The sequence below is a fragment of the Tachyglossus aculeatus genome, chromosome 19, assembly GCF_015852505.1.
Source record: "Tachyglossus aculeatus isolate mTacAcu1 chromosome 19, mTacAcu1.pri, whole genome shotgun sequence".
Lineage (NCBI taxonomy): Eukaryota > Metazoa > Chordata > Mammalia > Monotremata > Tachyglossidae > Tachyglossus > Tachyglossus aculeatus.
The window spans coordinates 2,974,403-3,000,843 of NC_052084.1; the positions used below are offsets into that span (position 1 = coordinate 2,974,403).

Here is a 26,441-nt window from a genome sequence, read left to right on the forward strand (position 1 = left end):
GGTCATGAAGAATTACGCGCAACCTTGATCCTATTAGGCTCCGTCGGGCCCGGCTTGTCTGCCCCAGGAGCTACATCGCCGCGTTTCGGGGCAGGTCATTCCACGTAGACTGGAAATTTGGGAGAATTCCTTTGCTCTAAGGGCAGAGGTGCCTGTTTAAAGCTCACCTTTTGGCTTGGGGCTCACAAACGTGTGTGTGTATGTTAGAGAGTGTGTGTGTGTGTGTGTGAGAGAGAGTAGAGTGGCTCAGTGGAGAGAACACGGGCTTTGGAGTCAGGTCAGGGGTTCAAATCCCGGCTCCACCAATTGTCAGCTGTGTGACTCTGGGCAAGTTACTTAACTTTTCTGTGCCTGAGTTCCCTCATCTGTAAAATGGGGATGAAGACTGTGAGCCCCACGTGGGACAACCTGATCACCTTATATCCCCCCAGCACTTAGAACAGTGCCTTGCACATAGTAAGCGCTTAACAAATACCATCATTATTGTTATTATTATGTCTGTAATAATAATAAGTAATAATGATGGTATTTGTTAAGCGCTATTTGTCAGGCACTGTAATAAGCGCTGGGGTGTATACCAGCAAATCGGGTTGGAAAGAGTCCCCAGTCCCACGTGGGGTGGTATGTATATGCTGAAGGGAAGCAGTGTGGCCTAGTGGATAGAACCCATGCCTGGGAGTCAGAAGGTCATAGTTTCTAATCCCGGCCCCGCCACTTGTCTGCTGTATGACCTCGAGGGAGTCACTTTACTTCTCCGTGTCTGTGTCCGACATGATTGCCTGATATCTATCCCAGCGCTTAGAACAGTGGGCTGACACGGAATCAACCCTCAACAAATACCACAATCATTATTATTGTTATTCCATCTAAATGATGGTGTGCTGGGTCAAAGACAGAGAGACCCTGGTAGAGTATGTGGTAAGATTTGTTTCTTGGATTAGTTCCATGGAGACATTACAGTAGAGGGACAGAACTGTTTTCTTAAGGCTGAAGTAGAAAGTGTACCTCCTTTTTTATTTATTTTTTTTAGCGTTTAGCCACTTGTTTTAACCTTTGAAAACAGAAATCTCTGGCAGAATGATGTTCAGACAAAGATTCATCCATAGAAAATAGAAAAAAAAGTTTGTTTTGGAAAGTTGGAGTAGGAATTTTTATGGTTTCTCTAACCTTCTGACTCACGGTGGTTGGAGTCAAGCCTTTTAAGCTTTTATTAGTTGGTCCTGGGTGGTGATAGGAAGCCAGTTTGAGGTGCCATTTTGGTGGAATCCAGTTTCTGCCGAAGAATTCACTAAGGCATTCAGAGAGACCAGCTTGCCCTCCCTGCTTTGGCATAGTGCTAGAGCAGAACGAGCAACTCGCCAAAATTATTTCACCATGTGGAAAATGTTCATTTCTATTCTAGTTGTAAATATTTCCCATTTTTGTCTCCCTTGGTAGAGTGTAAGTGCTTTGTAGGCGGGGACTTTATCTCCTTTATTCTGTACTTTGCAAAGCAGCCTGAGCCTGGGATTCAGAAGGATTTAGGGTTATAATCCCAGGTCCTCGACTTGTCCGATGTGTGACCTTGGGCAAGTCACTTTAATTCTTTGGGTCTCGGTCCCCTCAGCATTAAGACAGTGAGCCCCATATGGGGCAGGGACTGTGTCCAACCCAAATACCTTGTATCTATCCCAGCACTTGGAACAGTGCTTGGCACTTATCACTTAACAAGTACCATAATAATAATAATGATAATGGTATTTAAGTGCTTACTATGTGCCAAGCACTGTTCTAAGTGCTGGGGGAGATACAAGGTGATCAGGTTGTACCACGTGGGGCCCACAGTCTTAATCCCCATTTTACAGATGAGGAAACTGAGGCACAGAGAAGTGAAGTGACTTGTCCAAGGTCACAAAGCTGACAAGTGGCAGAGGCAGGATTAGAACCCACGACCTCTGACTCCCAAGCCCAGGCTCTTTCCACCAAGTCATGCTGCTTTTCTGAGTAGAGAATACTATAGACTTTGCTGAATAGACTATCATACTGTTCCAAGAGCTTAGTACAGTATTCTGTGCATGATAAGGGCTCAATAAATACTATTGATCAATTAGATTTTTTTTTTGTCATTTCCTCAGCAAGTGCTCTTCCTTGGTCCTCTGTGGCTGGTTTTATTTTCCCCACTTGCTGCGCGACCCCGGCTTAATTGTGTGCTTTGGATGAGCTGCGATTTTCACGAATATATTCGGGTCCATATTTTTTTTTTCTTTCATTTTTACGATTCTGTTTTTCTTCCCGTGAGTTATGGCATCTTATAATCCGTTTAAAGTTTCTGTGGCCTTAAAAATGCAGTCGACGTTGGGACGGATCAGGGAATGCTTGGAATTGAAGCAGAATGTCACCCTTCTCCGCGAGAGTAGAAATCTGAGAGGGACCTCACTCCGGAGGGTCTCAATATGACATTGGAATCAATTACAGTCTCGCAAGAGATTCAAGTTCCTGCTAGATAGTTGTACTTCTAGTTCGGTTCAAGACCACATACACTTGACCGCAGAAGGCGGCTTTATTATTTGTTCTTGGAGTCTAATTCTAGATGAACCCAGTGTTCCTTGAGGGAATCATTAAACTATTTTCCCGTCCCACATATCAAAGTAAAGACAAAGCATTGTAAGTAGCATTTCTGCGTGATGATTATGTAGCCCGAGAACTCTGGTTGAACTCAGACAACTCTCCTGATAGGTTTCCATATTTTGACTATTTAGGAGATTCTGAAAAAAGGCTCTCATTAATATTAGTGTTTTTTCAAAGTGGAATCTGATGACAGTATCGCAATTCCATCAATCATCTGGGTTTATAGAATTGGAAGTGCTGCAGATTAACTCTGCATAAATCTCCACAGTACCCAAGACTTGTACACAAATCCACCAGTGGTAATTATCGAACGCTTACTGTGTGCAGAACACTGTATTAAGCACTTGGGAGAGTTTAATACAACACAGTTTCTTGCCGACATTCCCTGCCCACAGTGAGCTTACAGCCTAGAAATGCAGAAAAAGCCTTTCGACTTTTAAAAATAATGGCATTTATTGAACTTGCTGTGAGAATTCAGATCTATTGCTCATTCATTGGATTTATTTATAATAATAATAATGATGGCATTTATTAAGCGCTTACTATGTGCAAAGCACTGTTCTAAGCGCTGGGGAGGTTACAAGGTGATCAGGTTGTCCCTCGTGGGGCTCACAGATTTAATCCCCATTTTCCAGATGAGGGAACTGAGGCCCGGAGAAGTTAAGTGACTTGCCCAAAGTCACACAGCTGACAATTGGTGGAGCCGGGATTTGAACCCATGACCTCTGACTCCAAAGCCCGTGCTCTTTCCTACTGAGCCACGTTGAGAGCTTACTGTGTGCAGAGCAGTGTACTGCGCACTTAGGGGAGAGCAATAAACATTCCCTGCTCATGGAGGGGAAGACACATTAATATAAATGAATAAATTTCAGATACGCAAGCAAGTGCTGGGGGCCGAGGGTGGGGTGATTATTAAATGCTTAAAGGACGCAGATTCAAGTGCATAAGTGATACAGAAGAGAGAGCTCCCTCTCTTAAGGATATGAGGATAGGGGGAAGGCCTCTTGGAGGAGACGTGACCTAAATAAGGCTTTGAAGGTCACAGAGTGGTGGTCTGTCAAATGTGACGGGAGAGGGATTATGAGGGCAAGCGATCGGTGGTGAGATAGACGAGATTTGGGCTGCAGAGAGTAGGTTGGCTTTAGAGAAACTAGGTATGTGGATCGGTTTGTAGAAGGAAAACAGAGGTGAGACAGGAGGGAGGAAACTGAATGCCTTAAAGCTGATTTTTTAATGATATTTGTTAAGCATGTACTGTGTGTCAGGCACTGTACCAAGTGCTGCACGAGAAGCAGCGTGGCTCAGTGGAAAAAAGCCCGGGCTTTGGAATCAGTGGTCATGGGTTCAAATCCCAGCTCTGCCAACTGTCAGCTGTGTGACTTTGGGCAAGTCACTTCACTTCTCTGTGCCTCAGTTCCCTCATCTGTAAAATGGGGATTGACTGTGAGCCTCCCGTGGGACAACCTGATCACCTTGTATCCCCCCAGCGCTTAGAACAGTGCTCTGCACATTGTAAGCTCTTAATAAATGCCATCATTATTATTATTATCATTATGCAAGAAGCAGCATGGCCTAGAGGCAAGAGCACGGGCTTGGGATTCAGAAGACATGGGTTCTAATCCCGGCTCCACAACATGTCTGCTGTGTGACCTTGGGCTAGTCACTTCTCTGTGCCTCAGTTACCTTGTCTGTAAAAGGGGGATGAAGACTGTGAGCCCCATGTGAGGAAGGGACTGTGTCCAACCTGATTACCTTGTATCCACCCCAGTGCTTAGAACAGTGCTTGGCACAGAGTAAGCACTTAATACCATTATTATTATCATTATTATTATTATATAAATTAGATTGGATACAGTCCCTGTCCCACATGGGCTTCTCAAAGGTGTGTGGTTTTTATTTTCACACACCTCCCCACCCCCCCACCTTACCTCCTTCCCCTCCCAACAGCACTGTATATATGTATATATGTTTGTATGTATTTATTACTCTATTTGTACCTATTTATTCGATTTTATTTTGTTAATATGTTTTGTTTGTCATCTGTCTCCCCCTCCTAGACTGTGAGCCCACTGTTGGGTAGGGACCGTCTCTATATGTTGCCAACTTGTACTTCCCAAGCACTTGGTACAGTGCTCTGCACACAGTAAGCACTCAATAAATATGATTGAATGAATGAATGAATGAACCCTGGGCTATCTGATGGAAAGTGGCACATGCTCTACCGTCTTTTGGCCGAAGCACAGTGCTGCTATTTCTTTCTGAGGAAGTCCTCCGCTCTCCCAGGCAAAAAGGGCCAGAAGGCCTGTAACTGTAAACTCACTGTGGGCAGGGAATGGGTCTGTTTATTGTTGTATTGTAATAATAATAATGGTATTTGTTAAGCACTTCCCATATGCCAAGCACTGTTCTAAGCACTAAGGGAGATACAAGGTAATCAGGTTGTCCCACATGGGGCTCACAGTCATAATCCTCATTTTACAGATGAGGTAACTGAGGCACAGAGAAGCTAAATGATTTGGCCAAAGTCACTCAGCTAAGTGGCAGGGCCGGGATTAGAACCCACAGTCTCTGACTCCCAAGCCTGGGCTCTTTCCACTAAACCACACTGCTTCTCTACTCTCCCAAGTGCTTAGCACAGTGCTCTGCACTGGATAAGCGCTCGATAAATGCGATGGACTGACCGACTGACTGACTGACTGTAACATCTCTCCTCCCTAAGGCGCCAGTAGCCAAGTCCCTCAGCCAACTGGAATTCCTGACATTCCCGGGAAAAGGGCCAGTCATCCCAGCTCTACCCGCTGGCCAAAAATGGCTTCAAGAGAGGAGAACTACTGTCAGAGCCCCAATTTTTTTTAGGGTACCTGTTAAGTGCTTACCACAAGCCAGGCAGTGTTTTAAGCACTGCGGTAGATATAAATTAATCAGACTGGACATGATCCATGTCCCACGTGGGGCTCACAGTCTTACCCCCATTTTACAGATGAGGAACCTGAGGCACAGAGAAGTGAAGCGACATGCCCCAGGTCCTACAGTAGAAGCAGCGTGGCTCAGTGGAAAGAGCCCAGGCTTTGGAATCATAGGTCATGGGTTCAAATCCCCACTCCGCCAGTTGTCAGCTGTGTGACTTTGGGCAAGTCACTTAACTTCTCTGGGCCTCAGTTACCTCATCTGTAAAATGGGGATGAAGACTGTGAGCCCCCCGTGGGACAACCTGATCACCTTGTAACCTCCCCAGCACTTAGAACAGTGCTTTGCACATAGTAAGCACTTAATAAATGCCATTATTATTTTTACAGCAGGCATGTGGCAGAGGCGGGATTAGAACCCAGGACCTTCTGACCCCTCACAGGACTCATGTCCATATCTGTTATTTGTTGAATTGTATCTGTCCCACCTGGGACTCAGATTCTGAGGGAGAGGGGGAATGGACATTGACTCCCCAGTGCTCAGCTGCAAAGTTTTACGGCATTATGAGCCTGCCGGGATGTAATAATAATAGTAGTGATATTTGTTACACACTCGTCGTGTGCCAAGCATTGCACTAAGCATGAGGGTAGATACGAGATAATCAGATTGCATTTGGTCCCTGTCCTATGGAGGACTCACAGTCTAAGCGGGAAGGAGAACAGGTACCGAATCCCCATTTTACAGATGCGGAAACTGAGGCTCAGAGCAGTTCAGTGACTTGCCTAATGTTGCCCAGCAGCCAAGTGGAGGAGCTGGGATTAGAACTCAGGTCTCCGGACTCCCGGACCCGTGCTGTTTCCATTAAAGAAGCAAGGTATCCTTATCTTTTCCCGCTATCTCAAAATGCATCCACATCAAACTCACCGCAAATGTAGTATTTCTTGTGAGCCCTACATTGGACAGGGGCTGTGTCCAACCCATGTACCTTGTATCTATCTGAGCGCTTAGTACAGTGCCTGGCACATAGTAAGTGCTTAACAAATACTATTATTAGTAGTATTACTATTGGGAGGGTCTCTAAAACTGTAAGTTCCTAATGGATTGTCAGTCAGTCAGTCTTACTGAGCACTTCTTCTATGCAGAACACTGTACTTTGTGTTAGGGAGAATACAATCCAACAATATAACAGACCCCTTCCCTGCCCACAATGAGCTTACAGTCTAGAGAAGAATGTTCACAGTCTAGAGAGTCTGGGAACAAGTCTTATCAGCTCTACTGAATTGTTCTCTCCCAAATGTCTAGTACAGTCCCTATTTGGCACTCAGTGAAGGCCTTGCCCAACGTCACCCAGCAGGTAAATGGCAGAGTCAGGATTGGAACCCAGGTCCTCTATCTCCCAGACCCAGACTCTATCCACTGTAAAGCTTGTTATGGGCAGGGAACGTTTCTCCTATTCTGTTGTATTGGATTCTCCCAAACACTCACTACAGTGCTCTGCAAATAGTAAGCACTCACTCTAATGCCATTGTTTGATAAAAGGCAGCATCATGGACAGGAAGGGAATTAATTTTGCTCCTCTCCCTAGCCCAGTTTTTACCCTTTTAAAAAAAAAAAAAATCACCCTCTCGTTTGGGCAAGAACTTCAGGAGTAGGGAGAACATTGCAGTTTACTAAAAATCTTCAAGAGACTGTGGCTCTTTCCAGTTTGAATGGATCTGCTCTTCTCCATAAGAGGCCTGAAGTAAACTTTATCTGAGCAGAGGCCATGGGCCATTCCCCTGGCTAGATCCCCACCCAGCATTTTGTCACCTGCCAAACTCAAATAATTCATATCTAAACAGCTGAGATAAGCAGCGAGTAGGACTCAAAAAACCTCTCTGAAAACAGAAACGAAATACAATATTGCTAGATTAAACAGTTCTCAGCCTCAATCATGTTTGCATTTAAACATTTTATTCTGAAAGGAGTACAGTCTCGACTTCCTTTTTTTCCCCTGTCTTCCTAGACAAGGAGGCGACAGACGGACTCAAACAAAACTTATTTGTTCTTTAACAATTTAACTTGCACGAGTTTTATAAACAAAGGCCGTAGGTGTACGGCACGGACCGATTTAATCAGTAACTTATGTCCTTTAAACTTGTATGAGCATGTTTAGCTGAGATGTACCAGTGATAGAATGTGTTCTGACTCCAAAGGAAAGCCTCCTTTATATAACTGAAGCACGAAAACTGTATTATCCCGGCCCTTCAGAGAACCTTTCCATCTGGGAGATGCATCATCTTCATTATTCTTCTCTTTCCCCTGTTCCTAATCCACTTTATTGGCCATCCCCTCCTGCAGAATGTAAGCTTGCTATGGGCAGAGAGTGCACTTTTACAGAATCTGTTGTATTGTACTTCGCCTCTAGACTTAACGCTCCTTCAAATAATAATAATAATAATAATAATAATAATAATAATAATAATAATAATAATAGCTTTTGTTAAGCGCTTACTATGTGCAAAGCACTGTTCTAAGCACTGGGGAGGTTACAAGGTGATCAGGTTGTCCCACGGGGGGGCTCACAGTTTTAATCCCCATTTTACAGATGAGGGAACTGAGGCGCAGAAAAGTTAAGTGACTTGCCCAAAGTCATACAGCTGACAGTTGGCCGAGCCGGGATTTGAACCCATGACCTCTGGCTCCAAAGCCCGGCCTCTTTCCACTGAGCCACGCTGCTTCTAGACCGTAAGCTTGTTATGGTCAGGGAATGTGTCTGCTAATTCTGTTGGGTTGAACTCTCCCAAGCCCACTGTTGGGTAGGGACCGTCTCTATATGTTGCCAACTTGTACTTCCCAAGCGCTTAGTACAGTGCTCTGCACACAGTAAGCGCTCAATAAATACTATTGAATGAATGAAAGTACATTGCTCTGCACATCGCAAGCACTCAATAAATAGGTTTGATCCCAAGCACTCAGTACAGTGCTCGCTCAATAGATACCATTGATGGGTTAATTCATTCTTTTTCAAGACTCCCTGGTCAGAAGTTTGCAAGCGATAAAGGTATTTTTCATTTGACTGTTTCCCCCCTTCATCATATGTTTGACATTCTGGGGGTGCATTGCTACTGGCCAGTGACATGAGCAATTTGTCATTGCAATTGGATATATTTGGGCAGGGGCCCCAGGGAGCTAAAAGGAGCAGAGTGAAGTATCAGGCTGTTTTTGATTTTTTTATGGTATCCGTTAAGTGTTTACCATGTGCCAGACACTATTCTAAGTGCTGGGGTAGTTACAAAGAAATCAGGTCTGACACAGTCCCTGTCCCACATGGGGTTCGCAGCCTTAATCCCCATTTTAAAGCTGAGCTGAGACCCAGAGAAGGAAAGTGACTCACCCAAGGGCACACAGCAGACAAGTGTGGAGCCGGAGTTGGAACCCAACTCCCAGATTTGGGCTCTATCCACTAGGCAACACAGCTTCTTATTTTTCCATGTCGAGAGAGGTGGTGGAATGGAAGCTACTTAGCCCTGGGTGATACACAACCAGGTATGCGACTGTAGGCTCGTTGTGAGCAGGAAATGTGTCTGTTTACTCAGTCGTACTCCCCCAAGTTCTTAGTACAGTGCTCTGTGCACAGTAAGCACTCAATAAATGTGACTGAATGAATGAATGTACGAATGTGACTTCTGTTCCATTTACAAAGTTGGGGGTGATGGAAGGAGATGGCCCTGAACCGGTGGGGTTTGGAGGGAGCCCCTTTCATATACCGCGAGCAGGCAGAAGCTTAAAGGAAGGTCAGGGTTCGGAGCCAGCTAGCGTTGAAAAAGCCGCCATGGATAAATTACGGCAGACAGTCCATGCTTAGATCGCCGAGGCTTAACTGGGGCCACCCTTTGAAAGTTGAGAGTGGGAGTCCAGCGAAAAAGCCTGATTTTCAGTTTTATTGCCCGTAACTCGATTTGCGTGTTGAAAAATCTGTGGAATTAGTGGGGACTGCTAATATTATTTTTAAGTCGCATGAAATGGAGGGGAGGGGATTGGAGTGGGATTTAAGAGGAGGAGTCTGGTTACAGCATCACTGATTCCGTGCCAGATGTGGAAATGACCCAGGCTGGCTGAGCTGGTGTCCACACCTCTGTTAGGAGAGAAGCGTGGTTGTAAGGAAGTGAGAGGGAAATCAGTCAGTCAGTGGTATTTATTGAGCGCTTACTATGTGCTGTAATAGGTGCTTGGGAGAGTACAGTGCAGCAGATTTAGCGGACGTGTTCCCTATCCAAAATGAGCTTGGTAGACGTGGTTCTTGCCCACAGTGAGCTTGCAGTCTAGAGGGATTTGAGCGTTTTTCACTAGGTGTTTTTTTTGCTTCGAGCTTTGTTAGGGAATCAATAATATTAACTGTGGTACTTGGTAAGCAATTACTTTGTGCCGAGCACTGTGGTAGATACAGGATAATTAGATGGGACACAGCCCCTGTCCCTCCTAGGGCTCACAGTCTAAAGAGGAGGGAGAACAGGTATTGAATCCCCATTTTACAGAAGAGGAAATGGAGGCAAAAAATGTTAGTCAACAGTATTTATTGAGCACTTACTGTGTGCAGAGCACTATACTAAACACTCAGGAGAAAACAATGCGAGGCACATTCCCTGTCCTCAACAAGCCTCCAGTCTAGAGGGGGAGACAGACATTAATAGAAATAAATAAATGACAGATGTGGACATAAGTGGTGTGGGCCTGGAAAGGGGATGAATAAAGGGAGCAAGTGAAGGCGAGGTAGAGGGAGTGGGAGAAGAGGAAAGGAGGGCTTAGGTAGGGAAGGTCTCTTGGAGGAGAGGGGTTAAGTGACTTGTCCAAGGTCACACAGCAAGCAAGTGATAGACAGGGCCTCGGTATCAGAAGAAATGATTCGTGCGGGGTTGGAATGGTACACCATGAGAGGGGTTTTTTTGGTATTTGTTAAGCACTAATACTATTTTGGTATTTAAGCTTACTATTGGAATGTGTCTGTTACATTGTTATAGTGTACTCTCCCAGGCGCTTAGTACACTGCTCTGCACATAGTAAGCGCTCAATGAAAACAATCGATTACGTGCCGGTGACTGTACTACAAGCTTGGATATGTACAAACTAGTAAGATTGGAAGCAGTCTCTGTCCCACTTGGGGCTCCCTGTCTTTATCCGCATTTTCCAGATGAGGTAACTGAGGCCCAGAGAAGTGAAGTGCCTTTCCCAAGTTCACCCAGCAGGCCAATGGTGGAGCGGGGATTAGAACTCAGGTTCTTCCAACTCCCAGGCCCGATCTCCATCCACTAGGCCATGGTGCTCCGAAAACTTTGTGAGAGAACTCAACTCCTGCGTGACAGAGAAACCATCGATCACCTTTCTCTGACTGTTTTCCAAATGTTCCATCGCACAAACATTGCTCAACTGGTTTGTCCCCCAAAATCCGAATCGGCGCCACGCTTCTTGACGAGAATGTCTGGTTTCAGATCACCCTCCAGCCTGGAAAACCGTTTCATGTGTGACTCACAATTACAGGACAACATTGAGACAAATATAGGACCTCCTTGGGTCATTACTTGGGCATTTATATCATAGCGTCAAAGCTATCGGTCGACCGCCCCAGTTGCTGTGAGGAATCGCTAAATAATGACTAGGCTGCCGTGAGTAATAACCAAATCATGAAGAACTACTTCCCAATCTGTAACTCATGAGCACACAGGCTAAAGGTTGCCTACTTGTACTTCCCAAGCGCTTAGTACAGTGCTCTGCACACAGTAAGCGCTCAATAAATACGATTGAATGAATGAATGTCCACCTACTTTGTTCGCATGGCCTAGTGGGTAGACCATGGGCCTGGGAGCCAGAAGGATGTGGATTCTAATCCCGCCCCTGCCACCTGTCTGCTGTGTGACCTTGGGCAAGTCACTTCACTTCTCTGGGCCTCAGTTACCTCATCTGGAAAATGAGGATTAAGACCGTGATCCTGACTGTTGCACAGTCTGATGTGAGACGAGGACTGTGTCCAAACTAATTTGTTTGTATCCACCCCCACCCCCAGCGCTTTATACAGTGCGCAGCACATAGTAAGCACTTAACAAATACCACAGTTGTTATTATTGTCTCCAATGAAATTTAAAGGTAGTGATAATAGTTAAAGGTTCCATCTTCACTTTTAAATTCCCCAGGAGGGAACAGAGATCTAAAATGGCTTGATGGATAGAGGACAGTCCTGGGAGTCAGAGGGACCCGGGTTTTAATCCTGGCTCCTCCCCTTGTAGAAGCAGCATGGCTCAGTGGAAAGAGCATGGGCTTTGGAGTCAGAGGTCATGGGTTCAAATCCCGGCTCCACCAATTGTCAGCTGTGTGACTTTGGGCAAGTCACTTAACTTCTCTGGGCCTCAGTTACCTCATCTGTCAAATTGGGATTAAGACTGTGAGCCCCACGTGGGACAACCTGATCACCTTGTAAACCCCCCCAGCGCTTAGAAGAGTGCTTTGCACGTAGTAAGCGCTTAATAAATGGCATCATTATTATTATTACAAGGAAACTGAGGCCCAGAGAGGTTAAGTGATTTGTTCAAGGTGTCCCAGCAGGCCAGTGGGCCCAGCCAGTTCTCCTGACAACCAGCCCCATGACAGGTGTTTTTGATTGGAATTTATCCTAGGAATGAGAGCAATAATAACAATTATCATCATCATCATCATATTTAAGTGCTTACAATATGCAAAGCACTTTTCTAAGCACTGAGGTAGTTACAAGTTGAACAGGCTGGTCACTGTTCCTATCCTGCATGGGGCGCTCAGTCTTAATCCCCATTTTCCAGGTGAGGTAACTGAGGCCCAGAGAAGTGAAGTGACTTGCCCAAGGTCACATAGCGGACATGTGGCAGAGCTGGCATTAGAACCCAGACCCCCCCAGCCCCATACTTTTTGCACTAGGCCACGCTCCTTCTCCATGTTTGGAGAAAATCATTTTGGACTGTTTCAATTGTCTGGTCTGTCTCATTTCTGCCTTTTTAGATTAGTTATGGGTTTGAATTTGTTGAGGAATTGTGTCTACTAACTCTATTTTATTGTACTCTCCCAAGTGCCTACTATAGTGCCCCACCCACTAAACACAGAGTAAATATCAGTGATGATGATGATGATGTGATGAGTTTGGGGTTTTGTGGGTTGTTCGGGGAGGAACTCCAGGCTTTGTGTGGTCTCTTCTTTAGTTCACAAACTCTCCAATGTAGACTGACTCTTAAGTGGCAACTTGGAATTTAGATTGAGGGAAAGAAAGTATAAATTTGGAAAGGAGGAGGTTTTTTGTTTTGTTTTGGTATTTAAATGCTTACTATGTGCCTGTCATTGTACTTAGTGCTGGGAAGATGCAAAATCATCAGGTCGAACCCAGTCCCGGTATCACAAGGGGTTCACAGTTTTAGTCCTCATTTCTCAGATGAGGTAACTGAGGCCCAGTGACTTGCCCAAGATCACATGGCAGACAAGTGGTGGAGTCAGGATTAGAACTCATGTCTTTCTGACTCCCAGGCCTGCGCTGTATCCGATAGGTGTCACAGCTTCTCTGGAAGTCGGGAGGGCATAAGGTTTGGCAGTGTGGCCTAATAGAAACAGCCCAGGACTGAGAGTCAGGAAACTCGAATTCTAATCTCAGCTCTGCCGCTTGCCTGCTGGGTGACCTTGGACAAGTCACTGTACCTCTCTGACCCTCGGTTTCCTCCTCTGTAAAATGGGACTAAAATATAAACTACCTGCTCTCCTTTTAGATGGTGTGTCTCATGAAGGACTTGGACTCTATTTGATCCGATTAGCTTGTATCTATCCCAGTGCTTAACCTAGTGTTTCGCACAGAGTAAAGGTTTAACTCATCAATCAATGGTATTTATTGAGTGCTTACTTTCTGCAGAGCACTGTACCTTAGTAAGCACTTGGGAGAAGACAGTACAGTTGGGTACTTAAGTACAATTATTATTGCTATTCGTCATTATGAGCAATGAGAGAGAAGATTGAATATAACTGCAGGTGTCTAAATTGTAAAGGTCAGCTTTAGCTATTCCATAAATCCTACGAGGATGGTGGTCAGCAAATATTTACTGTTTTTGTGCAGGAAACAGCATGGCCTAGAAGAAAGAGCTCATGCCTGTAAGTCAGAGGACTTGGGCTCTAATTCATTCATTCATTCAATCATATTTATTGAGCACTTACTGTGTGCAGAGCACTGTACTAAGTGCTTGGGAAGTACAAGTTGGCAACATATAGAGAATCCTGACTCTGCCAATTGCTTGCTGTGTGACCTTGAGCGTGTCATTCAACTTCTCAGTACTTAAGTTTCCTCAACTATAAAATGCAGTTTCAATCCCTGTTCACCCTCTTATTTAGACTGTGAGCCCCATGTGGAATAGGGACTGTGTCCAAACCTGATGAACTTTCATAATAATAATAGTAATATTAATGATGATATTTGTTATGCACTTACTACGTGCAAAGCACTGTTCTAAGCACTGGGGGGATACAAGGTGATCAGGTTGTCCCACGTGGGGCTCACAGTCTTAATCCCCATTTTACAGATGAGGGAACTGAGGCACAGAGAAGTTAAGTGACTTGCCCAAAGTCACACAGCTGACAACTGGCAGAGCCAGGAGTTGAACCCATGACCTCTGACTCCAAAGCCCGGGCTCTTTCCACTGAGCCAAAGCACTTAGAACAGCGCATGCTACATAGAAAAGCACCTAACAAATGCCCTTAAAAAAAAAGTTTGAAGCCCTAGACTTGAAAGGAAAGGTAGGGAAAGTATCTACCAACTCTGTTATTTTGAACTCTCCCAAATGCTTAGTGCAATGCTCTGTGCACAGTAAGCACTCAGTAGATGCAACTGACTGAGTTTTCAACCCGGTTGCACATATGGAGTGACGCCTAGTTGGACGTTTGCAGACTCTCTCGGTTTTGACGAAAGACTTTCATCAAAGCAAATGCGGTGAAAATGCTCATTTGGCACCAAGGAAAAAAAAATTAGGCAAAGCGCCTGCCTAATAATTGATTTTCAGGCTTTGAACACGCCCTGCAGGTGTGCAAATTCCCAGGGGAGGATTAGCCAGCCTGTGCCCACCAACTGCCTTCAGGAATGACTTATATTCCCCTCGCTTCTCTCCGGAACACTCCATTGTAACCCAATTGCCACTTTTCCTCAGCCTGGGATCTCCAGCTCTCTTTGGGGATAATTCCTTTCCCCCACCCAAGGGCCCCCTTTTTTTTAGTGGTATTTGTTAAGCGGTTACTTAGTATGTGTCAGGCGCCGTGCTAATTACTGGGGGAGATACAAGCTAATCAGGTTGGACATAGTCCCTGTCCCACATAAGGCTCAAGGTGCTTTGCACATAGTAAGCGCTTAATAAATGCCATTATTATTAAGTGCTTAGTACAGTGCTCTGCACATGGTAAGCGCTCCAGTGCTTAGAACAGTGCTTGGATAATAAGCGCTTAACAAATACCATCATTATTTCATAAATATGATTAAATGAATGCACGAGAGCATGTGGGGCATAGGAGCCTGGAAAGGCAGGGATCTAATCCCAACTCTGCTGCTGGGTGACCTCTGGTCAATGGTTTAACCTCTCTGGACCTCTGTGTTCTCATCTGCAAAAGGGGGATCATAATAGCCGCCTCTTTCAACCTCAAGGGATGTTGAGAGTGTAAAATGGGCTCATTGAAGTAGAAAAGGCTTTGGAAAAATCAAAGGACCATACATACTCTAGATAATACGAAAGCAGTGATGACAGGAAAATCCGTTCTCCACCAAGCATCTTTTTATGATCCCGGGCCTTCACGTTTTTAAAAGCACGAGGAAAACAAATTTCCAGTCCAAGTCAGTGGAGGCTTCGCCACAATTTCTGGACTATGACCAGCTATCGTATGACTTTAAGTCCCTCGGTAAGACTGAGCATCCGCCATTGATGGGCGAGAATCGTATCGAGCCAAAAGACGACATTGCATGATCAAAACAAATTGAGCTGCCTCCCTCCCCTGCCCGTGGGAATTGGCAGGTATCATCTGGGGTGGATTTGTGGTCTTGGCCAACAACGGAGTAGATGCCTTGTTAACTGGAGAAGCAAGTGAAATTGTCGAAGTCTTTTACTGAGCTGGCTAACATCGTGGAAGTCAGAACATGCGTCACCAGAGAACGGCGAGGATTATACTGGGAAGAATGTCACCGAGGCACATTGGCACATTCACACTTTCTCACACACTTGTACACGTGTGCCCTGTGATTATCAAAATGTATGGTCATTGATGCGCAATCCAAAGTGAAAGTTGGGAATGGGTCTAAAGTGAGATCCTTACCCTATAATGTTTCTGAACTGTTGGAATATTTTCCATTGAGGTGATTCACCCCTTCTAAGTCCAGTATCTTAGGTAAATGGGGGGGGGGGGACGACATCCGTCAATTAATCTTATTTATTGAGTGCTTATTGTGTGCAGAACATTGTACTAAACACTTGGGAGAGGACAATATAGACACATTCCCTGCCCATAACGAGCTTACAGTCTAGAGGAGGAGACACAGACATTAATATAATAGATAAATGACAGATATGGACAAAAATGGTGTGGGGCTGGAAGGGGGGATGAATAAAGGGAGCAAGTCAGGTTGATGCAGAAGTGGGTGGGAGAAGAGGAAAAGAGGGCTTAGGGAAGGCCTCTTGGAGAAGATGTGTCTTTGATAAGGCTTTGAAGGGAGGGAGAGTCATTGTCAGATATGAGGAGGGAGGGTGTTCAGGCCAGAGACGGGATGTGAGCGAGAGGTCAGTGGCGATGGACTGTAAGCTCGTTTTGGGTAGGGAATGTGTTTGTTGTTATATTGTACTCTCCAAAATGCCTAGAACGGTGTTTTGCACGCAGAAGCGCTCAATAAATATGAGTGAATGAATGGACAAGATTGAGGTAGAGTGAGTAGGAAAGGTGGGTGGGCAGAGCCCGTGATGAACTCCAGGTCCTGCTAGGAGTGCTGAGGGCAATCAGGACTAAGCGGAACGAGGGCCAGACATTTGGCACCAGATCCCTGAAGAAAGGGCACGGTGTCCTTCCGCTGACGGTTGAAGAACACCAATTTCCAGCGAGGGAAATGAACAGAATCAGAGAGTTCCCTGGAGGTAGCCTTTCCAACTGCCAGATCAAGGCTTCCATCCCCAACCCCTCTCAGCCTCAAGATGGCCCCTGTGGCTTACCCATTGGAGAGCCGAAATCTGCTCCTGTCTAGCTGAAGCAGGCCCGCTTCTGTGTGGGTATCGATATGCATCTGTCCAACGAGGCTTCATGCCTCCTGCGTTTAAGCAATGCCACTGAGGAGAGCCCACCCAGAAGTGTGTTTTACACTCCATGAAGAAATAAGCTCTCGGTCTTTTCAGAACCGATTCATCCCCCAGCCCGCTTTCTCACAAAACGATCCCAGCGAGGTACCGTCCCCGGATGGGGGGAGAATAGGAAAGGCGGATTTTAGAGCCACATGAAACCTGTCAACTTAGTTCCTTAAAAGATCTTACCTGCATCAGGTGACTTGGAATTCATCGGCTAAACGAGCGAAAGGTCAAAACCACCCAATGACAGGAATGGGCTCGATGGGTTTCCTGGCGGCCCGCGGATTTGTGGATTTTTCCTAAGTTTCCCGACTGAGCCGTGAAAGTCCGAGGCCAAGCTTATCTCTGATCTTTGGCTTTCACCACCCTCACGGGATCGTGTTTTTGTACGGTGTGGGAGAGAATACTTCAGCGGTTGGCACCCGTCGGTTGAGGAACCCAGTCAGGGTTTCAAGGACCGTTGTCATTAAAACCTTTAAGCTGTCTGACCACTGGTTCATGAAATCTTTAGCCGGGAATAGTTGGGGATCTTTTCACAGCTGGCTGACGATCGAACTGACAACAAATTTCTTCCTTTTTGTGTGTTTTGCAGCTGTGGTGAACTTGGACAACTCGCTGGTTGACCTGGAGACCCTTCAAGCCCTGTATGAGAATGTAAGAAGAGAAAGAGGGTGGCTCGGGAAGAAGGAGAGAAATAATTTGAGGCCTTGCATGGAGTGGCACATGGTTTCTGTGGAGAAAAATGTGCAGTGTGTGTGTGTGTGTGTGTGTGTGTGTGTGTGTGTGTGTGTGAAGGGAAGGCATGACAGATATGTGAGTTTTTTTTTCCTTTTTGCTCTCCTAGAACAAAAGAATGCTTCTCCTAAAGAGGCTGTGTGGCCTAGTGGAAAAACCACCGGCCTGGGAGTTAGGGAATCTGGGTTCTCATCCTGGCTCCACCACCTGTCTGCTGTGTGACCTCGGGCAATTTGCTTCATTTCTCTGGGCTTCTGTTACCACGTCTGTAAAATGGGGGTTAAGACTGTGTGCCCCATGCAGGGCACGGACTGTGTCCAGTCTACCCCTGTGCTTAGTATGGTGCCTGGTACAAATACCAGGGAGAAAAAAAACAAACAGATGGTCAAATCTCGAGCTTTGGGAAATCCCCACATGTTCAGCTTGACCATAAAAGTAGATTGACTTCAGAGCAACAAGGTTAGGGACAATTCATAAGTCCCATTTGCTCTGGTCATCCAACATTGGTGGTTGGGTTTTATACCAAGACCTATCAAACCTGGCCTTCACATTTATTTCAAAACCCGTATCCACTCCCCTGGGGAGTCCAAAACACCCACCATCGTCACCTTCACCATCACCATGCTGAGAAGCAACATGGCGTAGTGGATGGAGCATGGGCCTGGGTGTCAGAAAGTCATGGGTTCCAATCCTGGCTCCATCACTTCTCTGATGTGTGACCTTTGGCAAGTTACTTCACTTCTCTGTGTCTCAGGTACCTCATCAGGAAAATGGGCATTGAAACTGAGCCCCACATGGGACAGGGATTATGCCCAACTTGATTCGCTCATATCCACCCCAGTGCTTAGTACAGTGCCTGGTACATAGTAAGTGCTGGAATAGATATAAGATGATCAAATGATGGATTGTGTCTTTGTGGTCCCTACACAGATGGTCTTCCCTCTGGATCCCTCTGACCTCACAACACAACAAAGTGGCATGAAAAACTGGATTTGAGCCCGCTCATTTGTGCCAGGTTTAGGGGGTGATTTGGGCATTCTGATGTACCGGTGGAACTGATTTTTTCCCCCCCTACGCCTGCACCCCGGAACGGCCAGGAGACCGATTTTCTCTTCCCTCTAAATGACAGTCCATTCAGCTGAAGGGTTCTGTCACTTGGGCGACCAAGGAACTATTGCCTCTGGGCCCGAAGGAGGAATTCCCGGAAGCTGAGAGGAACGGACGCGGACTTAATTTATCCAGGGCTTATTTTGGAAGACTTTCAGTTTAGGGAGTGCTGGAGTTGTTAGGATTTCCAGGCCAGAGCTAAGCTGTGAAAGACATCCAAAAAGGGGGGCTTATTCAACCTCTATGGTCTGCCTGTGGGAGTGATCGAGTTGGAGAGACCTTTGCTTTCATTTGTGGAAACATGGTGGCCTAGTCTTCATGAGCTCTGTCCTCAAGCATTCCTCTACATGTCTCAGAGGACACAGCTTCACTAGCCCAGCCTCCCGTCTTCACAAACACACTGAAGTTTCCCTTTGCCAGATCCTTAAATATCACTGGGCCCGTCTTTAGCAGTTTCATTTGATCTCTGAGAAACATATGGGGGCATTCACTTTGCGATCTTTCTTCAGAATGTAATCGTCTATTTTATTTTTTCCCCCCTTTTCTGATTACATATGTTTGGCAGAGGGCTTTCTCCTCTAGACATGAATGAAGTTTCGGCAGTCTCCAAATCTAAACACACCCTAATTTCAAAAGCCACAATCCTGAGAGGTCAATTCCTGTTTACTGAGGAATTAAAGCCTAGTTAAACCACACAGTTACTAAATACATCTTGGTGATTAAAAAAAGGAAAAAAAATGAAAGGCAAAGACTATGTAGTTTACTTAGTGTTATTGGATAGCATTTAATTTAAACAGTAAAGTCTTTTCACAAAGCCTGAAGTCGTATTTACAGTTCGTTACATTGTTGTAGTGCTCCTGTTTGCTTTTTGGGATTGAGGAAGGGAGAGGGTGTCTGTGTTTTCTAAGATGAGGAAAGAGAATTGGGATATAAAATCCACCCCCAGCCAAAACACAAGTTTTTCCTATGTATTTGATTCAATGATAATAATAATAATTGTGGTATTTAAAATAATAATAATAATTATAGTATTTGTTAAGCAAGCACCGTTCTAAGCACTGGGGTGTATACAAGGTAATCAAGTTGTCCCACATGGAGCTCTCAGTCTTAATCGCCATTTGACAGATGAGGTAACTGAGTCACAGAGAAGTTAAGTGGCTTGCCCAAGGTCACACAGCTGACAAGTGGTGGAGCTAGGATTAGAACCCACGGCCTCTGACTCCTAAGCCCATGCTCTTTACCCTGAGCCACGCTGTTAAGTGCTTACTATGTGTGTATCTATGGAGTAGGTACAGGTGATCAGGTTGGACACAGTCCCTGTCCCACAGGGGCTCACAGTCTTAATCCCCATTTTATAGATGAGGTAGCTGAGGCCCAGAGAAGTGACTTGACCAAGGATGCACAGCAGACGGAGTCAGGTTTAGAACTCCCATCCTCTGAATCCCAAGCCCATGCTTTTTCAACTAGGCCACACTATTTTCAAATAGGGTTCAGTTTGGTGTCAACCAGAATGCATTAAATACATATCTTAACTCTCTGCTGTTCCCCTTATCTGAAATTCATTTTAATGTCTGTCTCTCAGACATGATTTTAAGCTCTTTGAGCATGAGAATCATGTCTTCCAGCTCTATTGTATTGTACTCTTCCCAAATGCTTAGTGCAGTGCTCTGCACACAATAAGCACCCAATAAATACCAGCGATTGGTCCCCTACTTTGCCACTGTGGGTGAAGAGAAGAGTGCAAAAACTAAAGCTTTGTGGGAAGAGGCCTTTGCTTGAGCTTAAATTGCCCTATCCCCCCCCCCCCGCCGAATTCCTCTCCCTTTTGTAATGAAACAAGTCCTAATCCAATTAGGAAAAAGAAAACAGGTAAGGTAGAAAAACTTGGCTTGGGAGCTCAACTTCTACTTCTCAGGATCGGGTTTCGAAGGCATGGTCAGAAGTTGTGACACACAGGAATCTGGATCTGGGAGAGAGGTTGGGTTTGGCACCTGGAGAGAGCACCCTTCAAAAGTGGGGAGACCAGAGTGCCTTTCTGGAGGGGAATTGGGCTATTAATTTATGGTACTTGTCAAGCAGTTACTCTATGCCGAGTGCTGTTCTATGCTCTGGGGTAGGCACAAGTTCATCCGGTTGGAAACAGTCCCTGTCCCACATGGGCTCCCGGTCTAAGTAGTGGGGAGCAGGATTTAATCCCCATTTTGTAGATGGGGGAACTGAGGCACAGAGAAGCGTAGTGATTTGCCCAAGGTCACAGAGCACACGTGTGGCAGAGCCAGGATTAGAATCAATGTCCTCTGATTCCCAGGCCCTCGCTTTTTCCACTGGGCCATGCTGCTTCTTTAAACCATCTAGGAGGTCTGAGGAACTCTCAGAAGAATAATGTGGCTTGTAGGCCACCTTGAATCATCTTTCTTGCCCCCAAATCAAGTCGGGGTGCTTCTTTGACCGCTCTAAAACGGGTGTCACCACATTTCATTGCTTTACTGAGCTAGGTCTACAGGTCTACCATACACTGCTCTGCACACAATAAGCGCTCAATAAATATGATCGAATGAGTTAATGAATGCTGATTTTTTTTCACTATTAAACCATTTTAAAGATGACTTTCAAAACCTAAAATATGGTCAGATCTCATTTCGGTAGTCCCCTTGATGATATTAAGTATTGGCTCAGTGCCGTGCATTGTGCTGAGTGCTGGGGTTGACACAAGATAATTGGATCCAACACAGTGTCTGACCTCCGATGAGCTCATAGTCTAAGGAGGGAGAAAGGTATTTTATCCCCATTTTACAGAGGCGGAAACTGAAGCACAGAGAAGTTTAACGACCTCCCCCAAAAAGTCAGCACAGCAGGTAAGTAGAGGATATGGGATTAAAGCCAGACTCTCTATCCCATTCATTTATTCATTGTCATATTTATTGAGCACTTACCATGTGCAAAACACTGTACTGATTGCTTAGGAAAGTACAATATGACAATAAACAGTCCCAGTCCCCGCCCACAATGAGCTTTCAGTCTAGAGGGGGAGATGGACATCAATACAAATAAATTAATTATAGATACGTGCATAAGTGTTGTGAGGTTGGGAGGGGGGAAGCATAAAGGTAGCAAGTCGGGGCAGCGCCCAACCACGCAGCATATCTGTAATTTATTTATATTGATATCTTTCTCCCCCCTCTTGGCTGTAAGCTCATTGAGAAGCTCCGTGGCTCAATGGAAAGAGCACGGCTTGGAAGTCAGAGGTCATGAGTTCAAATTCCGGCACTGCTTACTTGTCAGCTGTGTGACTTTGGGCAAGTCACTTAACTTCTCTGTGCCTCAGTTACTTCATCTGTAAAATGGGGATTGACTGTGAGCCCCACGTGGAACAACCTGATCACCTTGTATCCTCCCCAGCGCTTAGAACAGTGCTTTGCACATAGTGCTTAACGAATGCCATTATTATTATTATTATTATTATTATGAACAGGGAATGTGCCTCTTTAATGTTGTATTGTAGTTTCCCAAGTGCTTAGAACAGTGCTCTGCACCCGGTAAACTCTCAATCCCATTGATGGGTTGGCGGTTTCTTGGAGGAAGAGTAGAGCACAAATAAGACTTTGGGGAGGCTTGACACATGGTTTATCCATGACCTCTCTTTACTAGTTACCTCATCCAATCAGTCAGTGCTACTTACTGAATGTCTGCCGAGCTCCAAGCGCTATACTGTGCTGTTTGGGGAGTTCCATGGCAGTAAAACACTTGCTCCCTGCCCTCTGGGAACTTCCCTTCCCAAGGGGAGGATATATATATATATATATAAATATAAATCTTTAAAAATAGTGGGAGCAGGAGGAGGGATGAGGAAAAGACAAGAAGTAGCATGGGTTGCTCAGGATGAGTTTGTATAATACCACTGAATCTACCCGGAGTCAAGTGCTTACTACAGTGCTCTGCACACAGTAAGCGCTCAATAAATATGATTGAATGAATGAATGAATAAGGGCTGAAGGTGGGAATAGAATATTTGAAGCAATGTAGCCCAGTAGAAAGAGCTTGGGAGCTAGAGAACTTGGATTCTCATCCCATTTCTGTCACTCACCTGCCCTATGACCTTGGGCAAGTCACTTCACGTCTCTGTACCTTAGTTTCCTCATCTGTAAAATAGGAGTTCAGTACCTGTTCTACCTTTCCCTTAGACTGTGAGCTCCATATGTCCGACCTGACTACCTTGTATTCATTCAATTGTATTTATTGAGTGCTTACTGTGTGTGGAGCACTGTACTAAGCACTTATCTACCCCAGCACATAGCTATTAGTTATTTTTACTACTAAAGGTAGCTCTTGAAGCAGCACAATTTGGGGTATTGTGAATTAATCCTCTATAATGGCAGTTGGTAAGATCCTTGAGGGTACAGATCACGTGTATTAAGTCTACTGCACTCTTCTATCTCTTGGTATGTACATATAAACATGCAGAAACAGTGTGGCCTAGTGGAAAGAGCAAAAGCCTGGGAGTCAGAGCCCTGGGTTCTAATTCCGCCTCCACCACTTGCCTGCTGTGTGGCTTGGACAAATCCCTTGGGCATGAAACGTGTCTACTTACTCCATTAGAGTGTACCCCCTGCCAAAGAGCTTCATACAGTGCTCTGCACACTGCAAGTACTCAATAAGTACTGCTGATCTATGTGATTGCTTTGCCAGTAACCAGTGAAAATAGACTTCATTGTCTTGTATCTATCTTAGCGCTTAACACCTAGTAAGAAACAGTTAACAAATACCACCATTAGTATTATTATTGTTGCTATCTTAAAAAGAAACAGGCACGCCAAATCCAAACTCCAGAAACAAAACGCTAAGGGATTTGACAGAAGGGCGGTAGAGGAGAGGAAGGTAATAAGAATCGCCTAATGGGACCGTTCACCATCCCGGCCTAACTGAAAATGATTAGAGGAAGTAATTATCGTTAGTTCTGCCCATCCCACTCCCCTCCCCCCACATCACTCCGTTTGATTTGTAGCAGTTACAACGAAATCGGGCAACACTCCGGAGAAGATGATAAATCACCCAGCCTGGCAGCTAGGGATGCCCAGCTCGAATCCTGATCTTCTCCCGGCTTGTTTGGAAAGCTGAGTGATTCCAGATGGCACCCCCAAGTCAATATGGCTGTCGGTTTCCAGTAGCGCGCGCTGGACGAAGGGCAAGAGACAGATTTCCAGGCCCCCGAAAAACCTCGCAGCCAATCGGCAACCAGATCATGACTGAACGCGTGACTTGTTGGGCAGTCGAGTGATCTGGCTCTGGACCAACCACTGAATCGTATTTATTGAGCGTCTACTGTGCGCGGAGCACTGTACTAAGTGTTTGGGAGGGTACAATGGACAGACCCATTCCCTGCCCACGATAAGCTAACAGTCTCACTGGACTTGGGGAATCTATCCTCTTCTTAGGTGTCAGGATGGCCGAGGGGTCTAAAGACACCACACTCAACTTACCACTTCCCTTTGTTGGGACTTGGGTTCAAATCCCACCTCTGACAAATCTCTAGAGAAGCAGCGGGGCCTAGAGCCCAGGCCTGGGATTCAGAAAGACCTGGGTTCTAATCCCAGCCCCGCCACTAGTCTGCTGTGTGACCTTGGGCAAGTCACTTCACTTCTCTCGGTCTCAGTTCCCTTCAGAGATTAAGACTGAGGTCCTCACAAGGCAGGGACTGTATCCATCCCAATTTGCTTGTAACCACCACAGCACTTAGTACAGTGTCTGGTGCATAATAAGTGGTTAGTAAGTACCACAATTATTGTTATTAGTACTTTTTAAATTATTATTATTCCAATCCCTTTGGGGAAGACCTCATCCAATCCAGGGGCCATCACTTTGGACCGAACCAATCGCTCATGCCTTTTTGTTCTGAGAAGGCAGTCTACTTTTTGGTGACCCAGATACTAGACTATAAGCTCGTTGTGGGCTGGAAATGTGCTATTCTATTGTTCTATTTTACCCTCCCAAGCATTTAGTACAGTGGTCTGCGCACTGTAATCGCTCAATAAATACAACTGACTCACTCATCTTCCCTTCTAAAGTTTTTCTCCATTTCCCAACTTCCCACCCACGGCCACCAGACCTGCAAACTCCCAGAAGCTTGCAGTCTTGGGGATGTCTTTGCCTCCTCTCTGTCATCATCATCATCATCAATCGTATTTATTGAGCACTTACTATGTGCAGAGCACTGTACTAAGCACTTGGGAAGTACAAATTGGCAACATATAGAGACAGTCCCTACCCAACAGTGGGCTCACAGTCTAAAAGGGGGAGACAGAGAACAAACCAAACATACTAACAAAACAAAATAAATAGAATAGATATGTACAAATAAAATAAATAAATAAATAGAGTAATAAATATGTACAAACATATACATATATACAGGTGCTGTGGGGAAGGGAATGAGGTAAGATGGGGGCATGGAGAGAGGGACGAGGGAGAGAGGAAGGAAGGGGCTCAGTCTGGGAAGGCCTCCTGGAGGAGGTGAGCTCTCAGCAGGGCCTGTAGTTTCCCACTTTCAGCGTGTTTGTGAATATAGCCTGCCCACTCAGGAATCATGCCCAGAAGCAGTGTGATCTAGTGGTTAGAGCACAGGCCTGGGAGCCAGAGGACCTGGCTTCTAATCCCAGCTATGCTGGTTGCCTGCTGTGCGACCTTAGGCAAGTCACTTTATTTTTCTATGCCGCAGTTTCCTCATCCATAAAATGGGGATTCAATGCCTGTTCTCCCTCCCTGTTTAGACTGTGGGGCCTATGTGAGGCAGGGACTGTGTGCCAGGATTAGAACCCAAGACCTTTGGACTCCCAGGCCCCTGCTCTATCCACAGGGCCATAGCACTTCTTGTTGAGACCACCGTCTCTTATAACCTGGGTAATCCCCTCCCGCTTCAGGCTTTAGAAGTCACCAAGTCTATCACCAAAGGAGCTGTTCTTGGTCCAACTAAGTTTCTGTCTAAACCGAAAACTAAGTCAAGAGGAAATTGGAAAGCCAAGGACTTGAAGATGTGGGGGGAAGTCCGCGCTTCACGGTGCCCTGAGGCAGTGAATGACTTGATGCTTCGTGGAAATATTTTTTAGCAGAAAATAAAGGGCCAATTTGAAAACACAGTCATAAGCACCCAATGCCTGTATCAATCATATTAAACCTAAAACACTGTAAATCGACTTGAGGACCTTGAAAGTGACATGGAAATAGAACGAGGTTTCCCAGCAACTTCTGAAAATTATGTCTTTTATGGGATTGTGTTGACAGTATGGTAAGGGTATAAATGTAAGTTGGAAGTGGGGAGTGGGCAAGAGACTGAATGCAAGAAGGAACCAAAATCCACCAATTCAGAAAGAAAGTACCCAGGCCACTGTGTTTTTTCAACGTCAGCTTTGGAGTTAATTCTATTACAACTTTCTTCCCCAATCTAAAAAAAGAAATGAACAGTGATGTAGATAGTTAATGTTTGCAAGCTCTCTCTGTCTCTCTGTCTCTCAGGCATCACTTTAAATAAATCCTTGGGCGCAAATGTATCTTGATTGATTCTTGAATGAGAAACCCCACTTAAAAAGCAAAGACTTTCATCCTAGGGAGTATATAAACAACTCCAAATAGGGAGGAAAAACGTACTGTCTCAATGCATGCTTGAATGAATAAATCTTTTGCAGATTACTAATCGTCAATAATGTTATTTGGAGGACTTGGAGACGATCTGTTTTGCATTAGCCATATTTACAC

The 26,441-nt window shown here is 45.3% G+C and overlaps 1 protein-coding gene across 1 annotated transcript in view; it reads left to right on the forward strand.

Moving 5' to 3' along the window:
• FMN2 (formin 2) overlaps window positions 1–26,441 on the forward strand; it is a 132,091-nt gene that overhangs the window by 56,486 nt on the left and 49,164 nt on the right. Inside the window, 1 exon segment of the mRNA XM_038761407.1 lies at window positions 17,446–17,507. Coding sequence (XP_038617335.1) covers window positions 17,446–17,507 — 62 coding nt within the window.